This window comes from Coregonus clupeaformis, chromosome 11 (assembly GCF_020615455.1).
Source record: "Coregonus clupeaformis isolate EN_2021a chromosome 11, ASM2061545v1, whole genome shotgun sequence".
In the NCBI taxonomy this organism is placed as follows: Eukaryota; Metazoa; Chordata; class Actinopteri; order Salmoniformes; family Salmonidae; genus Coregonus; species Coregonus clupeaformis.
Window position 1 is genome coordinate 27,102,505 of NC_059202.1, and position 15,514 is coordinate 27,118,018.

A 15,514-nucleotide genomic window follows, 5' to 3' on the forward strand; every position below is an offset into this window, starting at 1 on the left:
TTGACCAGAAAAAGCCCAAACAGATACAATATTTGACTGAAACATAATAATTTCCAACCTTGCTTACATATGTATGCGATCACATATCTCTATTATGTGTGGGAATACTTAGGAACATATTTTCAAAATTAAAATCACAGATTTGCTGCCGTTTTTACAGTCTTTTATTTCCAACAATAAAAAACATATATTCTCGAATAAAATCACCAGCGGGCCAAATTCGGCCTGTGGGCCGCCAGTTGGGGTACCCTACACTAGGCCCTCCATGGAATGAGTTCTACTCCCCTGATCTATAGGAACTGAAAAGTTGTCACCATACCTGAAAGTAAAGCATGGGAGAGAAGTACAGGTTATTGCTGAAAATTCCCAGTAGTTTTTTATGGCTAATATAAGGTCTGTAGGTCACATAGGCCTACAGTCTATTTAAATGTAACCATCTTTCCATTGCTCAATCTTTTAGTCTATCTTTTGGACTTTGAAATGAATTGAGCTGGTCTTAAATGATTCTTATTTCACACCCCACAGATTTCCAAAATTAAAATCACAGATTTGCTGGTGTTTTTACAGTCTTATGTCCAACAATATTTTTTGGAACTTGGGGGGAGCAAATAAAATCACCAGCGGGCCAGAGTAGGATGAACATTGAAGGTTTTCCACCACAAACTATTTCACTCTATTCTTCCTACCGTCTTCTGAAGGTATGTGTTGTCAGGGGAGACAGAAGTCCATGTGCCAAGTTTAGCATGTGACCACCACTATTTTTAGTGTTCTACCAGACTAAAATTAGACCTCTTCTAGGGTCACGTTTCATCAAGGAACACCACTGACAGACAAGGAACGAGGTCTATTGCTACTCTGTTACAAGATTTTCAAAGCAAAGAAGCTATTCCGTCAACACAATGGAATACATTGAAGAGATTTCTGAGGAATTTATCACATGGGTTTTCTTGATGCACATTATTCCAATCTAGAAGGTACTATTTATTTTGGCAGTGTTTGCCCGGCAACATGACTACTACAGCTGTGCTCCAATAGGTTTTGAACTCACACATTAATTGTGTTAGTGCTTCCTCAAACGTTACAGTCTATTTGGGGTGACAGATGTATTTAATCCTTTTTGTCAATTATGTGAAAGAGTGCAGTTTGGCTTGATATGGAAGAATAATGAAGATCCAAATTAAAAATAGGCTACATAACCTTATGTTATCAATCATCATTATGAGTGAGTTTCCTTCTGCAGTGAAGAAATCTGAGCAGAGAATTTCCTGCATCTGTCCTTGTCTAGCCCTGTCCGTCTAATTAAGGGAAGCAGTGATCAACCAGACTCCAGTCCTGTTTTGAGTTGAGACTATTTTGGGAGCTGTGTTTGAACAGTTTGTGTAGGGTCACCATGACCGGGGTGGCAGTGTGCAGTGGCTCCGTCAGCTCTATCAAGTCCCTTTGGGAGACTAGAATTAAGAAAACGAAACAAGATCTTCAGAAGCAACAAGAACAAAGGGCCGGTGTAGGTAGGTGAGTGATATTTATCCTTGATCATTTTTTTGAATATTTAATACCCATGGGTAAGCCAATAGGCTTCATTGAAAATGAATGAGCCCAAACCTTGGACCTGTCTATGACTTATTGCTGTACTTCTCTGCCAAAGGGTGAGACATAACTGGGAAGATCGGATTATCTTGGCCAAACTGAAAGAGAAAGTGGTGACAGAGGAAGGACGTGTCATTTTAAGGATAGAGAAAGAGGAATGGAAGGTACCTTCCACTCTATGCCGTATGATTGTGTAAAAAAACACTTGCTGTTCTATTTTGACAACAAACTCCACTTTTGGGGATAATTAACAAGCATAGCACCAGATAACCTTTTTTTATGTCGACTACTCTTTTTTAACAGACTTTGCCTCGAGCCTTGGTTCACTTTCCTCAACTCATGGAGTGGCAGCTTCACAGGGTTGGACTACAAACAATCCCACGCTTCATTTCCAGCTTTGAGAATCTGCTTGTTCTTGACCTGTCCCGAAATGCCATCACAGAGATCCCAAAGGAGATTGGTCAGTAAACCAGTTACTTGTAACATCCCCTCAATTCATGTATCACAGGCACTGCCCACTGGGCACACACTGGTTGAATCAACGTTGTTTCCACGTCATTTCATTAAAAGTATGTTGAACCAACATGGAATAGACGTTGAATTGATGTCTGTGCCCAGTGGGTGATGACGTGTGCTTCATGTCAGAATGCATGGCCTATCGTGTAGCTCTTCCTCTCTAGGTAAACTGACCAGACTAAGGGAGCTGCTGGTGAGCTACAATAGAGTGCAAAGTGTTCCAGAGGAGCTGGGCTGTTGTGAGAACCTGGAGAAACTGGAGCTGGCGATGAACAGGGACCTTGATGAGCTGCCTTCAGAGGTACCCAACATGGCATGAGTGTTGGTTTAATGTTAAAGGGAAACTAAACCATTTTTCAACTTCATATTCATCTTCATCATCTCCAGCACCACCCCACCATCAACATGTGTGAAAATTGCTTTTCTATGTTTTGTAGTAAAAAAAGATAAATTATTCTAAGTGTTTCCAATTACATCATTGTGCATCGTGTGATTTTGACCAATTGTGAGTAGGCATTGCCTACTAATTGGTTGATGATGTCATTGGAAACGCTTATCTTTCTCAATCTTTTTTTACTACAAAACATAAAAACACGCAATTTCACATATGTTGACGTTGGGGTGGTGCTGGACATTTTCCTTTAACGGAACCTTCCAGGTACATGATGATTTATGTGCGTGTCCCTCACTGTGCTAATTTCCCGTTCTGTTGTCCTCAGATAAGCAACCTGAAGAAGCTTTGCCACTTGGATCTCTCCATGAACCAGTTCACAGAGATCCCAGAGAGTGTGGTGAGTCTGCCAGCCCTGGAATGGCTGGATATGGGTGGAAATCGGCTGCAGAGCTTACCACATGACATTCACAGGTAGGCTGCAGAGCTTACCACATGACATTCACAGGTAGGCTGCAGCGCTTACCACATGACATTCACAGGTAGGCTGCAGCGCTTACCACATGACATTCACAGGTAGGCTGCAGCGCTTACCCCATGACATTCACAGGTAGGCTGCAGCGCTTACCCCATGACATTCACAGGTAGGCTGCAGCGCTTACCACATGACATTCACAGGTAGGCTGCAGCGCTTACCACGTGACATTCACAGGTAGGCTGCAGCGCTTACCACATGACATTCACAGGTAGGCTGCAGAGCTTACCACATGACATTCACAGGTAGGCTGCATAGCTTACCACATGACATTCACAGGTAGGCTGCAGCGCTTACCACGTGACATTCACAGGTAGGCTGCAGCGCTTACCACATGACATTCACAGGTAGGCTTACACACATCTACCATAACCATATATCCATCCACAGCATATTGATAGAAATACATGAGAAATAAAAAGACAAACTACATACATATGCGCTTGCTATGTCCAGAATGGAGAAGCTGCATACTATGTGGCTGCAGAGGAACGAACTGGAGTTCCTGCCTGACAACATCTGTTACATGCGAAGCCTGGACACGCTGGTGCTTAGCAACAATAAGCTACATGACATTCCCTCAATGATGGAGGACATGAACAATCTCAGGTGAGTGCCATGTCTAGAGGTGGGAGCTAGGGGTTGTTTTGGGGATGGGTGGACTGTAGACTAACAAATGTATTGGCCCACATTGGCAACGATTAACCTAATAAATGCGGGTAAACAAATACGTAAGCAATTAATCATAAATTGTATTTAAAAAAGGTTTATATTCAAACTAGCAAAAGATTCCCAACAATGTATTTTATATCGAAACAAATGTATCTTCATTCATCATGTTCGCTATACTTGCAGGTTTGTGAATTTCCGAGACAACCCTCTAACATATGAAGTGGAACTGCCTGCTGACCCAAAGAAATCTGAGGAGGACGAGGATGACAGAGAGATGTTTGGCCGAGATTTCATGCGCGTCTACTGCCAGGAGGCACGGAAAAGAGTTAACGCCATGCTAAATATGCATCGTGTAAATCGTATGTACCAACAAATATGTACTTGAACTGTATGGTGATCTGTTGACTAATAGCAGGGTAAGCTGACATCTTATTGAAAACGTTTATTCCAGTTTGATGCACGCAGAATAATAAAGTAGGCAAACAAGCTAACGTTACCACCCACAGTCCAAGAGGTGAGATAAAAGTCCTCAACTCATCCAGCTAATGTTATGTACTGTATCAAAGCTAACGGTGCTATCTAGTGCTGTTTGACTCGCTAGCTAGCTTCCAAGACACATTGTCATTTGCTGACTACTATGAATATTTGAGGGGGATATTACTAATTGTTCCTGGAACAAATCGTGCCAAGAGGTTTTGGCATTTTTTTAGATGTTTTTTCTTCCCCTACTGGAGTTGCTCTTTAATGACACTGCCCTTTTGAAATGTCTTTCAGCACCTGAGTCATACTACACCTCAGAACTAAATGTGACCCTTGAAGCTGTGGCAGAGTCTGCACCGTCACTGTGACCTACATGTTGGCCTCTGTCGGTTCCTGTCCTCTGTCTGTTGTCGACAGCGTCTCATCCTCCGTGTGGTGATGGCCTAGTCTTGTCAAGCATGTCCTTTTGAGCATTTCTTTCTCTTTTTGGGAAATGTATCTTGTCCAACATTGGGGTCAAATCCACTTAATTTCCAGGATTTTTTCAAAATAATTTACAAAAATTAATAGACTTTAAATGGAATTGACTCCAACCATAGTCTTGTCTGCTATGTCCTGAGCCTTTTGCCTTGTGTTAAGTGTTTTCTTATGTTGCCAGTGTAATGTTTTCTGTAACTGCAAACAGGTTTCTTGCCTTTTGGGCTTAAAAAAGGAAAAGTATCAAGATAAATAGCACTGCTTAAAATAGAGAGGTGTGCTGTCCATGCACAGCACAGGTTGCACTGTCATTGGAATTTCTTTTCACCGTGAGGCGGGAAGTGCAGTTAGCAACACGTTTTCTAGAGAAACGTCTGTGCTGGTGTAGTAGAGTAAGCGGGAGTCAAATCCCTTCTGCTGCAGGAAGTGAACCCTGCCCTGGTCAATCAGCAGCTTGCACAGGCGTCCTATGTGTTCACGGTCCTCAGCATTCAACACTCTAATAGTACAGGAAAAAAAGATGAATCAATTAAGGTTTATGACAGACACAATAATGTGACGACAGGTCTTCACAGTCTATGTTACAGTGACTAAGCGACATGGATGCAATTTATGTCTCTAAAGGTCAACCCCAATACTCACCCTTTCAAGCTGTCTAGTTCAGCCTCTTCTGTCACCTCGTGCTCCTCTTCCTCAAACGTTTGGTCAGTTTGACCTTGTGGTGGGGAGGTCTGTCTGGCTTGTCGCAAGCCACAGGTTGCCCAACTTGACATGCGCAGGAAGGCAGCGAACTCAGAGGCACCTAGTCCTCTCTCCTTGAAGAACTCCTTGCCTACATAATGCCTCCAGTCACAGCGGTGGTGGCAGCACAAGGCGATGGCCACCCCACCCACCCTCAGCTCCCTGCCGGCAGCAGTCTCCCCTGCTGCCCTGGGAATGGGCTCTAGCTCCGTTCCTGTAGACTCTCCAGGCTGCTGCTGGAGCTTTGAGCGCTTGCTGGGCGGCTGACCTTCGATCCCATGGGGCGCAGTCTCCGAGCTGCCCAGTAGGCATTGAAGAGCAAGGTCTATTTAGAGCGGTGGAGGTTAGTGAGCAAGGAGTGAATCAAAGATGCATTAATCAATTACTATTCTATTTGGAACCACTTCTATGCTGCCTTTCAAAATTCAACACCATTCAAGATTCAAGAACAAGATCTTTCCCCCCAGGTGAGCCCTAGTACTCAGAGATGTAGTGCCTGGTCTTACCAGTTGCTGCACCACACAAGTGTTTGCCCACTCCAACCACTGGAAGTCCCTTTTCTTGGAGGAGAGGAACTTTACCTAAAAGGCAAATAACAGGAAAAGGTTTCAGAAAAGCTCAACTCATCGTGCCTGCTAATGCTTTGTTCAATTCTTAAATCAACTCTGCACTTAGCTGTAAAAATCTTTCTAATCTTCATAATGTGGTCCTCTGTAGCTCAGCTGGTAGAGCACGGCGCTTGTAGCTCAGCTGGTAGAGCACGGCGCTTGTAACGCCAAGGTAGTGGGTTCGATCCCCGGGACCACCCATACACAAAAATGTATGCACGCATGACTGTAAGTCGCTTTGGATAAAAGCGTCTGCTAAATGGCATATTATTATTATTATTATAATATATAAGTGTGCTTCCCAGGCTATTTGTCATTGCCCACTTATGTTTGAAGGGTGATCTCATCGCGTTGATTTTTAGAGGGCGTGACATCTCTTTCACTGTGTTGAAAAGTACAATCCACTTCACCTCCAGAAAACACTTACAGGGTATGGTGCCTATATGTGATGACGTCTTATATGATAACTGATTGACTGTTTTATATGAATAAATATTATTGAAATGAAATTTGGCATTTAATTTAGTTACTTACGCAAATCAAGGTGCTGAATATCCACTTGTAGTCTTTCAAATTTTGTATCAGCATTTTGGTGTTTGCCATCTACCTGAATTAGATAATGAATTGGGGGGACAATTACCTAACAGTGAAGATGTGTACACAGCCAAATAAATCACTTTATGTATAAATGGTTTGAAAGATAAAACATAGCCTAACAGGTGGTGTCATACTTTAAAACGAGTGCTTGATCTTTCCACAAGCAGGAAATGGATGTCGTCATAGGCTTTCAGAGCGACATGGATCCAGTGGGAAAGCTTGCCTTTCCCTGCACCAAACTCAACAAAACACCGGTTAGGTCCAAGCAAGTGCAAATCCTCCATGTTTCCTAAAAGGGACGCCTTTTAAAACAGGCAAATCATAAATTCATTTATATCAAAAGATAATGAATATAACTCAATTCAAATCATGCGAGTTCAAATTAAAGTACCTGTTGCTTCAGGTGTTTGAACGCAGAGTCCCCATTCTTTGGATCATTCAAAGCTTCATGAAGAGCAGGGTGAGATTGTATTCTTTCTTCATGTTTGCATTTGAACCCTGCAGAAGCATTGGGGGCTCATACATTAAAAACACCACGTTGGATTAATCATGTTAAGCATGTCAATGAATGCAATGAATGATGTTAGGTATTGCTTACCTTTGACGCCAGTCTTCAGTTTTTCTATGAGCAGGTCCAGCTCTGCTTTACTGCGATCCGATAAGGGTACCTTAATAAAAGTTAATCATGTAAGTATGGCCTTAATCATGGTGTGTCTATTGTAGGTAATGTCAGCATCTTTCTAAGGTTCTGCTCATTAGACATACACCCAGTTTCTAGTAAATCATGTTGCAGAGGGTCTTCCACTTTAGTGACTATGAATGGTGAAATCAGCTAAGCTTCCAACACTAGCAAAATGTTGAGAATTCACTTTCACGTCAATGTGTATGCGTCTGACATTACCTCATCGTTGGGGGTGTCCTCATCAATGGCTGGTCCAGCATTAATATCTTGCACATAGAACACCTACATTTGCATAGGAGAAAGAAAGGTTAATAAATGTAGGCTGATAGTAGCAGGGACATATAGGCCTATGTATTTTGAGATACCTGGGTACAGTGAGGGACAAAAGTATTTGATCCCCTGCTGATTTTGTACGTTTGCCCAATGACAAAGAAATGATCAGTCTATCATTTTAAATGGTAGGTTTATTTGAACAGTGAGAGACAGAATACAACAAGAAAATCCAGAAAAACGCATGTCAAAAATGTTATAAATTGATTTGCATTTTAATGAGGGAAATAAATATTTGACCCCTCTGCAAAACATGACTTAGTACTTGGTGGCAAAACCCTTGTTGGCAATCACAGAGGTCAGATGTTTCTTGTAGTTGGCCACCAGGTTTGCACACATCTCAAGAGGGATTTTGTTCCACTCCTCTTTGCAGATCTTCTCCAAGTCATTAAGGTTGAGGCTGATGTTTGTCAACTTTGCCATCCTGCCCTGCCTTTCAAAAGTTTTTGAAAGCCAAGTCAACAAACAGATCACCGACCATTTCGAATCCCACCGTACCTTCTCCGCTATGCAATCCGGTTTCCGAGCTGGTCATGGGTGCACTTCAGCCACGCTCAAGGTCCTAAATGATATTATAACCGCGATCGATAATAGACAGTACTGTGCAGCCGTTTTCATTGACCTGGCCAAGGCTTTCGACTCTGTCAACCACCGCATTCTTATTGGCAGACTAAATAGCCTTGGTTTCTCAAATGACTGCCTCGCCTGGTTCACCAACTACTTCTCAGATAGAGTTCAATGTGTCAAATCGGAGGGCCTGTTGTCTGGACCTATGGCAGTCTCTATGGGGGTGCCACAGGGTTCAATTCTTGGGCCAACTCTTTTCTCTGTGTATATCAATGATGTCGCTCTTGCTGCTGGTGACTCTCAGATCCACCTCTACGCAGACGACACCATTTTGTATACATCTGGCCCTTCATTGGACACTGTGTTAACAAACCTCCAAACGAGCTTCAATGCCATACAACACTCCTTCAGTAGCCTCCAACTGCTCCTAAACACTAGTAAAACTAAATGCATGCTCTTCAACCGAACGCTGCTTGCACCCGCCCACCCGACTAGAATCACTACTCTAGACGGGTCTGACCTAGAGTATGTGGACAACTACAAATATCTAGGTGTCTGGTTAGACTGTAAACTCTCCTTCCAGACTCACATTAAGAATCTCCAATCCAAAGTTAAATCTAGAATCGGTTTCCTATTTCGCAACAAAGCCTCCTTCACTCATGCTGCCAAACATGCCCTCGTAAAACTGACTATCCTACCGATCCTTGACTTCGGCGATGTCATTTACAAAATAGCCTCCAACACTCTACTCAGCAAATTGGATGTTGTCTATCACAGTGCCATCCGTTTTGTCTCCAAAGCCCCATATAATACCCACCACTGTGACCTGTACGCTCGTTGGCTGGTCCTCACTACATATTCGTCGCCAAACCCACTGGCTCCAGGCCATCTATAAATCACTGCTAGGCAAATCCCTGCCTTATCTTAGCTCATTGGTCACCATAGCAACACCCACCCGTAGTCTGCGCTCCAGCGGGTATATCTCACTGGTCATCCCCAAAGCCAACACCTCCTTTGGCCGCAATTCCTTCCAGTTCTCTGCTGCCAATGACTGGAACAAATTGCAAAAATCTCTGAAGCTGGAGACACTTATCTCCCTCACTAACTTTAAGCATCAGTTGTCAGAGCACCTTACCGATCACTGCACCTGTACACAGCCCATCTGAAATTAGCCCGCCCAACTACCTCATCCCTATATTGTTATTTATTTTGCTCATTTGAACCCCCAGTATCTCTATTTGCACATCATCTCTTGCACATCATTCCAGTGTTAATACTAAATTGTAATTATTTTGCACTATAGCCTATTTTATTGCCTTACCTCCATAACTTGCTAAATTTGCACACTGTATATTATATGTATTTCTGTTGTATTTTTGACTTTGTTTTGTTTTACCCCATATGTAACTCTGTGTTGTTGTTTTTAATCGCACTGCTTTGCTTTATCTTGGCCAGGTCGCAGTTGTAAATGAGAACTTGTTCTCAACTGGTTTACCTGGTTAAATAAAGGTGAAATAGCCTTCAGCTCCCTCCACAGATTTTCTATGGGATTAAGGTCTGGAGACTGGCTAGGCCACTCCAGGACCTTAATGTGCTTCTTCTTGAGCCACTCCTTTGTTGCCTTGGCCGTGTGTTTTGGGTCGTCATGCTGTAATACCCATCCACGACCCATTTTCAATGCCCTGGCTGAGGGAAGGAGGATCTCACCCAAGATTTGAGGGTACATGGCCCCGTCCATCGTCCCTTTGATGCGGTGAAGTTGTCCTGTCCCCTTAGCAGAAAAACACCCCCAAAGCATAATGTTTCCACCTCCATGTTTGACGGTGGGGATGGTGTTCTTGGGGTCATAGGCAACATTCCTCCTCCTCCAAACACGGCGAGTTGAGTTGATGCCAAAGAGCTCAATTTTGGTCTCATCTGACCACAACACTTTCACCCAGTTCTCCTCTGAATCATTCAGATGTTCATTGGCAAACTTCAGACGGGCATGTATATGTGCTTTCTTGAGCAGGGGGACCTTAGAGGCGCTGCAGGATTTCAGTCCTTCACGGCGTAGTGTGTTACCAATTGTTTTCTTGGTGACTATGGTCCCAGCTGCCTTGAGATCATTGACAAGATCCTCCTGTGTAGTTATGGGCTGATTCCGCACCGTTCTCATGATCATTGCAACTCCACGAGGTGAGATCTTGCATGGAGCCCCAGGCAGAGGGAGATTGACAGTTATTTTGTGTTTCTTCCATTTGCGAATAATCGCACCAACTGTTGTCATCTTCTCACCAAGCTGCTTGGCGATGGTCTTGTAGCCCATTCCAGCCTTGTGTAGGTATACAATCTTGTCCCTGACATCATTGGAGAGCTCTTTGGTCTTGGCCATGGTGGAGAGTTTGGAATCTGATTGATTGATTGATTGCTTCTGTGGACAGGTGTCTTTTATACAGGTAACAAGCTGAGATTAGGAGCACTCCCTTTAAGAGTGTGCTCCTAATCTCAGCTCGTTACCTGTATAAAAGACACCTGGGAGCCAGAAATCTTTCTGATTGAGAGGGGGTCAAATACTTATTTCCCTCATTAAAATGCAAATCAATTTATAACATTTTTTACGTGCGTTTTTCTGGATATTTTTGTTGTTATTCTGTCTCTCACTGTTCAAATAAACATACCATTCAAATTATAGACTGATCATTTCTTTGTCAGTGGGCAAACGTATAAAATCAGCAGGGGATCAAATACTTTTTTCCCCTCACTGTATATATTCTCGTAATTACACTGAAGAAAAAATAAACGCAACATGCAATTTTTTTACTGAGTTACAGTTCATATAAGGGACTCAATCAATTGAAATAAATTAAATATGCCCTAATCTAGGGATTTCATATGACTGGGAATACAGATACGCATCTTTCGGTCACAGATACCTTAATAACAAAGGTAGGGCCGTGGATCAGAAAACCAGTCAGTATCTGGTGTGACCAACATTTGCCTCATGCAGCGCGACACATCTTCTTCGCATAGAGTTGATCAGGCTGTTGATTGTGGCCTGTGGAATGTTGTCCCACTCCTCTTCAATGGCTGTGTGAAGTTGCTGGATATTGGCAGGAACTGGAACACGCTGTCGTACACGTCGATCCAGAGCATCCCAAACATGCTCAATGGGTGACATGTCTGGTGAGTATGCAGGCCATGGAAGAACTGGGACATTTTCAGCTTCCAGGAATTGTGTACAGATTCTTGCGACATGGGGCCGTGCATTATCATGCTGAAACATGAGGTGATGGAGGCAGATGAATGGCACGACAATGAGCCTCAGGATCTTGTCACGGTATCTGTGCATTCAAATTGCCATCAATCAAATGCAATTGTGTTCGTTGTCCGTAGCTTATGTCTGCCCATACCATAATCCCACCGCCACCATGGGGCACTCTGTTTACAACATTGACATTAGCAAACTGCTCTCCCACATGACGCCATACACGCTGTCTGCCATCTGCCCGGTACAGTTGAAACCAAGATTCATCCATTAAGAACACTTCTCGAGCGTGCCAGTGGCCATCGAAGGTGAGCATTTGCCCACTGATGTCGGTTACGACGTCGAACTCGAGTCAGGTCAAGACCCTGGTGAGGACGACGAGCACGCAGATGAGCTTCCCTGAGACGGTTTCTGACAGTTTGTGCAGAAATTAATCTCAGACGATCCCGCAGGTGAAGAAGCCGGATGTGGAGGTCCTGGGCTGGTGTGGTTACACGTGGTCTATGGTTGTGAGGCCGGTTGGACGTACTGCCAAATTCTCTAAAACAACGTTGGAGGCAGCTTATGGTAGAGAAATAAACAAATTCTCTGGCAACAGCTCTGGAGGACATTCCTGCAGTCAGCATGCCAACTGCACTCTCCCTCAAAACATGAGACACATTTTAGAGTGGCCTTTTGTCCCCAGCACAAGGTGCACCTGTGTAATGATCATGCCGTTTAATCAGCTACTTCATATGCCACACCTGTCAGGTGGATGCATTATCTTGGCAAAGAAGAAATGTTCACTAACAGGGATGTAAACAAATTTGTGCACAAAATCTGAGAGAAATAAGCTTTTTGTGCGTTTGGAAAATCTCTGGGATCTTTTATTTCAGCTCATGAAACATGGGACCAACACTTTACATGTTGTGTCCATATTTTTGTGTATATACAACTTACAGGTTTGGGTTTCTCTCTGGAGTTGCACTTCTTCAGATGTTTTGCTAAAAGTTCTTCGAATACAGTGCTACAAAGACAGAAGAAATCATAGATTTAGAGGTTCTCCTCAAATTGTACCATTCACCTTATTAAAACTCTGTATTTTGTCTCTGCCAAGTGCAAACTCACTGTTTTGGATCCAGAGGACATGGTATTCTTTTTTTCTCACAGTCCTTTTCCTAAACAAAGCACACCCGAGAAGTTGCAATATGAAACTTAGTGAGGGTTATATAACTAGGTTTACATCCAAATGGCGACAGATTTTCATGTGAATATTCTAAAATCAGCATAAAACCATGAGATGTTTCCATTTCAGGCTCTGCGTGATGACGTAATGCACATAAAAACACATTTTGCGGTTAAATGTCCATGTACCGAATAATAAATACAAGTTAAATGGGTTTCCATCGCATTTTCAACTCTACTGATGGTTTTCTCACAAAAAAAATGTGTGTTATATAGCGAGTGTGCCCTCTCTGGTATTAGCATGTGCGCTCTAGCCAAAAGCGTGCAGATACAGTACAGCGCGCTGTTGGCTACAGCCCAGGTTTAGCCTACATGATGAGATTATTATGGACAAAATAGCAAGATTATTTTTATTTGTCAAACGGAAGCCAAGCATCGATGATTATGTCACCAGAATAAGACCCTCGATATTTATTGGAAAGGAGCATCAAGCTCATCACCTTTCACCACCCTGTGAAGTTCATCATAATTTATTTCATCTGTAGCCTAATAAACTGCATGCTTTCCTGAGGAGTCGTAGTAGGAGGACCACACAACATGTCATCACGTGACTCCAAGTTTACTTTGATATGTTATTATATCAATATTTGCGAATAAAAGCGTTTCCTCCGACAATTCTCGCATAATTTATTTTACCAACACAAAAAGATCCCCCTTATTTAGCGTATTGTTTTGTCGACATTCGGAAAGTTTACTGAAAAATGTTATATTTCCATCAGGCCGGTCATATTTAATTTTTTTGCAGACATGTACTTTACTCGCATAAAAAGGTTGGATGGAAGCCTGGTTACTGTTCCCATCTCATGAGTTAGCTGCTCCTCGTATTGTAAACATCAACCTCCACAGTTGCTGACTAAACTCCACGGAGAATGAAGTGTCTGATCAACATCAAAGGAGTGGAGCAGAGCCCAGGCTTTATGGAATTCAGCTACGACTACATCGATTCGCCCAAGGTCAAAACTTAAAAAAACATGAAACGTTTAACTTGTACCTATGTTTGTCCTCTGTAGTTGCGTGCCTTTCTTTGTTTGCTGAAATACATACTTTTGTAATAAATGTTAATCAAATACAACCACAGACTGTTTGTTCATTGCCGTTTCTCTAAAACGGCAACTCAGCGCACATGCTCATGTGCCAATTGAATGTCAACAAGGAAACAGTCGTGGTAGTATTTGATTAACGTTTATTGAAAAGGTACGGATTTCTGAAAACAAAGAAAGCCAAGGAACCACAGAGGACAAACATAGGTACGAGGTAAGTGTTTCATTTTTTTTTGTATTGACCTTGGGCGAATCCAGGGGGGAACGACTGCTCCCTCGCATTGAGGATTTCACGTTCAAGGCCGACCGCGGTACTGCAGGCATTGTTTCCTCAAAACCGGATTCCCCCATTTTAGTGAATTGGGAAATGGCGATCTTCGTCGGCAATATTCGTGGATATATAAAATTAGAACACAATCATGTTACCAATAATTGCTTCTATTTCACCAGATGTATTTGAACCGATTACTTTAACATCATATACAGACGATGTTAGCTTAGTGGGTAAGAGCGTTGTGCCAGTAACCGAAAGGTCGCTGGTTCTAATCCCCGAGCCGACTAGGTGAAAAATCTGTCGATGTGCCCTTGAGCAAGGCACTTAACCCTAATTGCTCCTGTAAGTCGCTCTGGATAAGAGCGTCTGCTAAATTACCAAAAAAAAAAAAAATGTTAAGGATAATTTTGTTGCTAATGGCAGCCTGCAGTACCTTGGTCGGCCTTCAACTTGAGATACTCCATGAGAGGTGGCAGCACTAAGCTAGCCTGCAACATCATTTACATTACATTTACGTCATTTAGCAGACGCTCTTATCCAGAACGACTTACAGTTAGTGCATACATTATTTATTTTTTATACTGGCCCCCCGTGGGAATCGAACCATCACTTCCTAGAGTTGCTCAAACTGTACATGCAACGTTTCCAAAAACTCCTCCATGTTGTAAGACGGTGACATGCTGAAATGACACTTCCTGATCATCAAATGTGCCACTGAGCATTCTCATAGGAAACAATGGGGTGATGGCTTTATCCATATTTTTTTTTGTCTATTGCCTGGTTCACGTGAAAGTCTAAACTAGGAAACTCCTGATTTGCTAATTGTTTGTAGTTATACACGTGCTGCGTTCATTCAGTTAGCAAGTCGAACATTTGAGGTTCCGACTAGCACGTGAACGCGGCATATACTTCCTCCATATTTTGTTAGTTTATTGCCGAATCGATGTAGTCCAAGATTAATTCCACGAAGCCTGGTCTCTGCACCACTCCGTTGGTAGAGTTCATCTGAAACTCCATTCACTGTGGAGTTTAGTCAGCGATCTTCAGTTGCCATAACAGTAACTTAGCCTACAACAACCCTCCACGGTCAGGGGGAAGTTTATGGGGCTAGCCCTGGCTGGGAATGCTTTGGTAGTGTCCTGCTCTACTTACCGCGTTAGCATGTTCCCCACAATATGCTTTTCCACTTCCAACTATCATTTTGCAGTATCGGTTTTTCTTTTCCACGTAAAAGGCACATCTTCCAGGCAGAGGTGCAGATACGCCGTCCGCCGTGGGGAGCTCCATGTTTCCAACTTCGTATCGTTACTGCGTCATCAAACTACATACCATAGAATGGGAGGCGTTCCAGGTGGCCTACATTTCACGAGGCAGCAACTCTAGGACTGAGTATGTTTTACACATTTATATCCAGTAGTTGCTGTGGCTTGTAGGTAATTTGGTGTTGTAGTAGTTTGACTGTAAGACCGACCAACAAGTGAAACAGCACTTTATGTTGCTCCATCACTCAATTGCAATCTAGACGGTCAGGAACGCGCACATTCTT

At 42.9% G+C, this 15,514-nt stretch overlaps 2 protein-coding genes across 2 annotated transcripts; one reads left to right on the forward strand and one right to left on the reverse strand.

Annotated features, from left to right (window-relative positions):
- The first annotated feature begins 604 nt into the window (after window positions 1-604).
- lrrc39 (leucine rich repeat containing 39) lies at window positions 605-4,562 on the forward strand. Its single transcript, XM_041889637.1, has 8 exons — window positions 605-1,512; window positions 1,646-1,751; window positions 1,891-2,047; window positions 2,268-2,404; window positions 2,823-2,968; window positions 3,486-3,638; window positions 3,885-4,060; window positions 4,476-4,562. The coding sequence occupies exons 1-8, from the start codon at window positions 1,391-1,393 to the stop codon at window positions 4,547-4,549; spliced, it is 1,071 nt and encodes a 356-aa protein (XP_041745571.1). The 5' UTR covers window positions 605-1,390; the 3' UTR covers window positions 4,550-4,562.
- Window positions 4,129-15,362, reverse strand: trmt13 (tRNA methyltransferase 13 homolog). The gene is made up of 11 exons (XM_041889636.2): window positions 15,121-15,362; window positions 12,538-12,587; window positions 12,370-12,436; window positions 7,506-7,568; window positions 7,203-7,272; window positions 6,996-7,102; window positions 6,739-6,906; window positions 6,542-6,614; window positions 5,906-5,980; window positions 5,301-5,724; window positions 4,129-5,157 (listed from the first exon to the last, which is right to left on the reverse strand). Exons 1-11 carry the CDS (start codon window positions 15,253-15,255, stop codon window positions 4,983-4,985), a joined length of 1,407 nt encoding a protein of 468 aa, XP_041745570.1. The 5' UTR covers window positions 15,256-15,362; the 3' UTR covers window positions 4,129-4,982.
- Window positions 15,363-15,514: the final 152 nt, after the last annotated feature.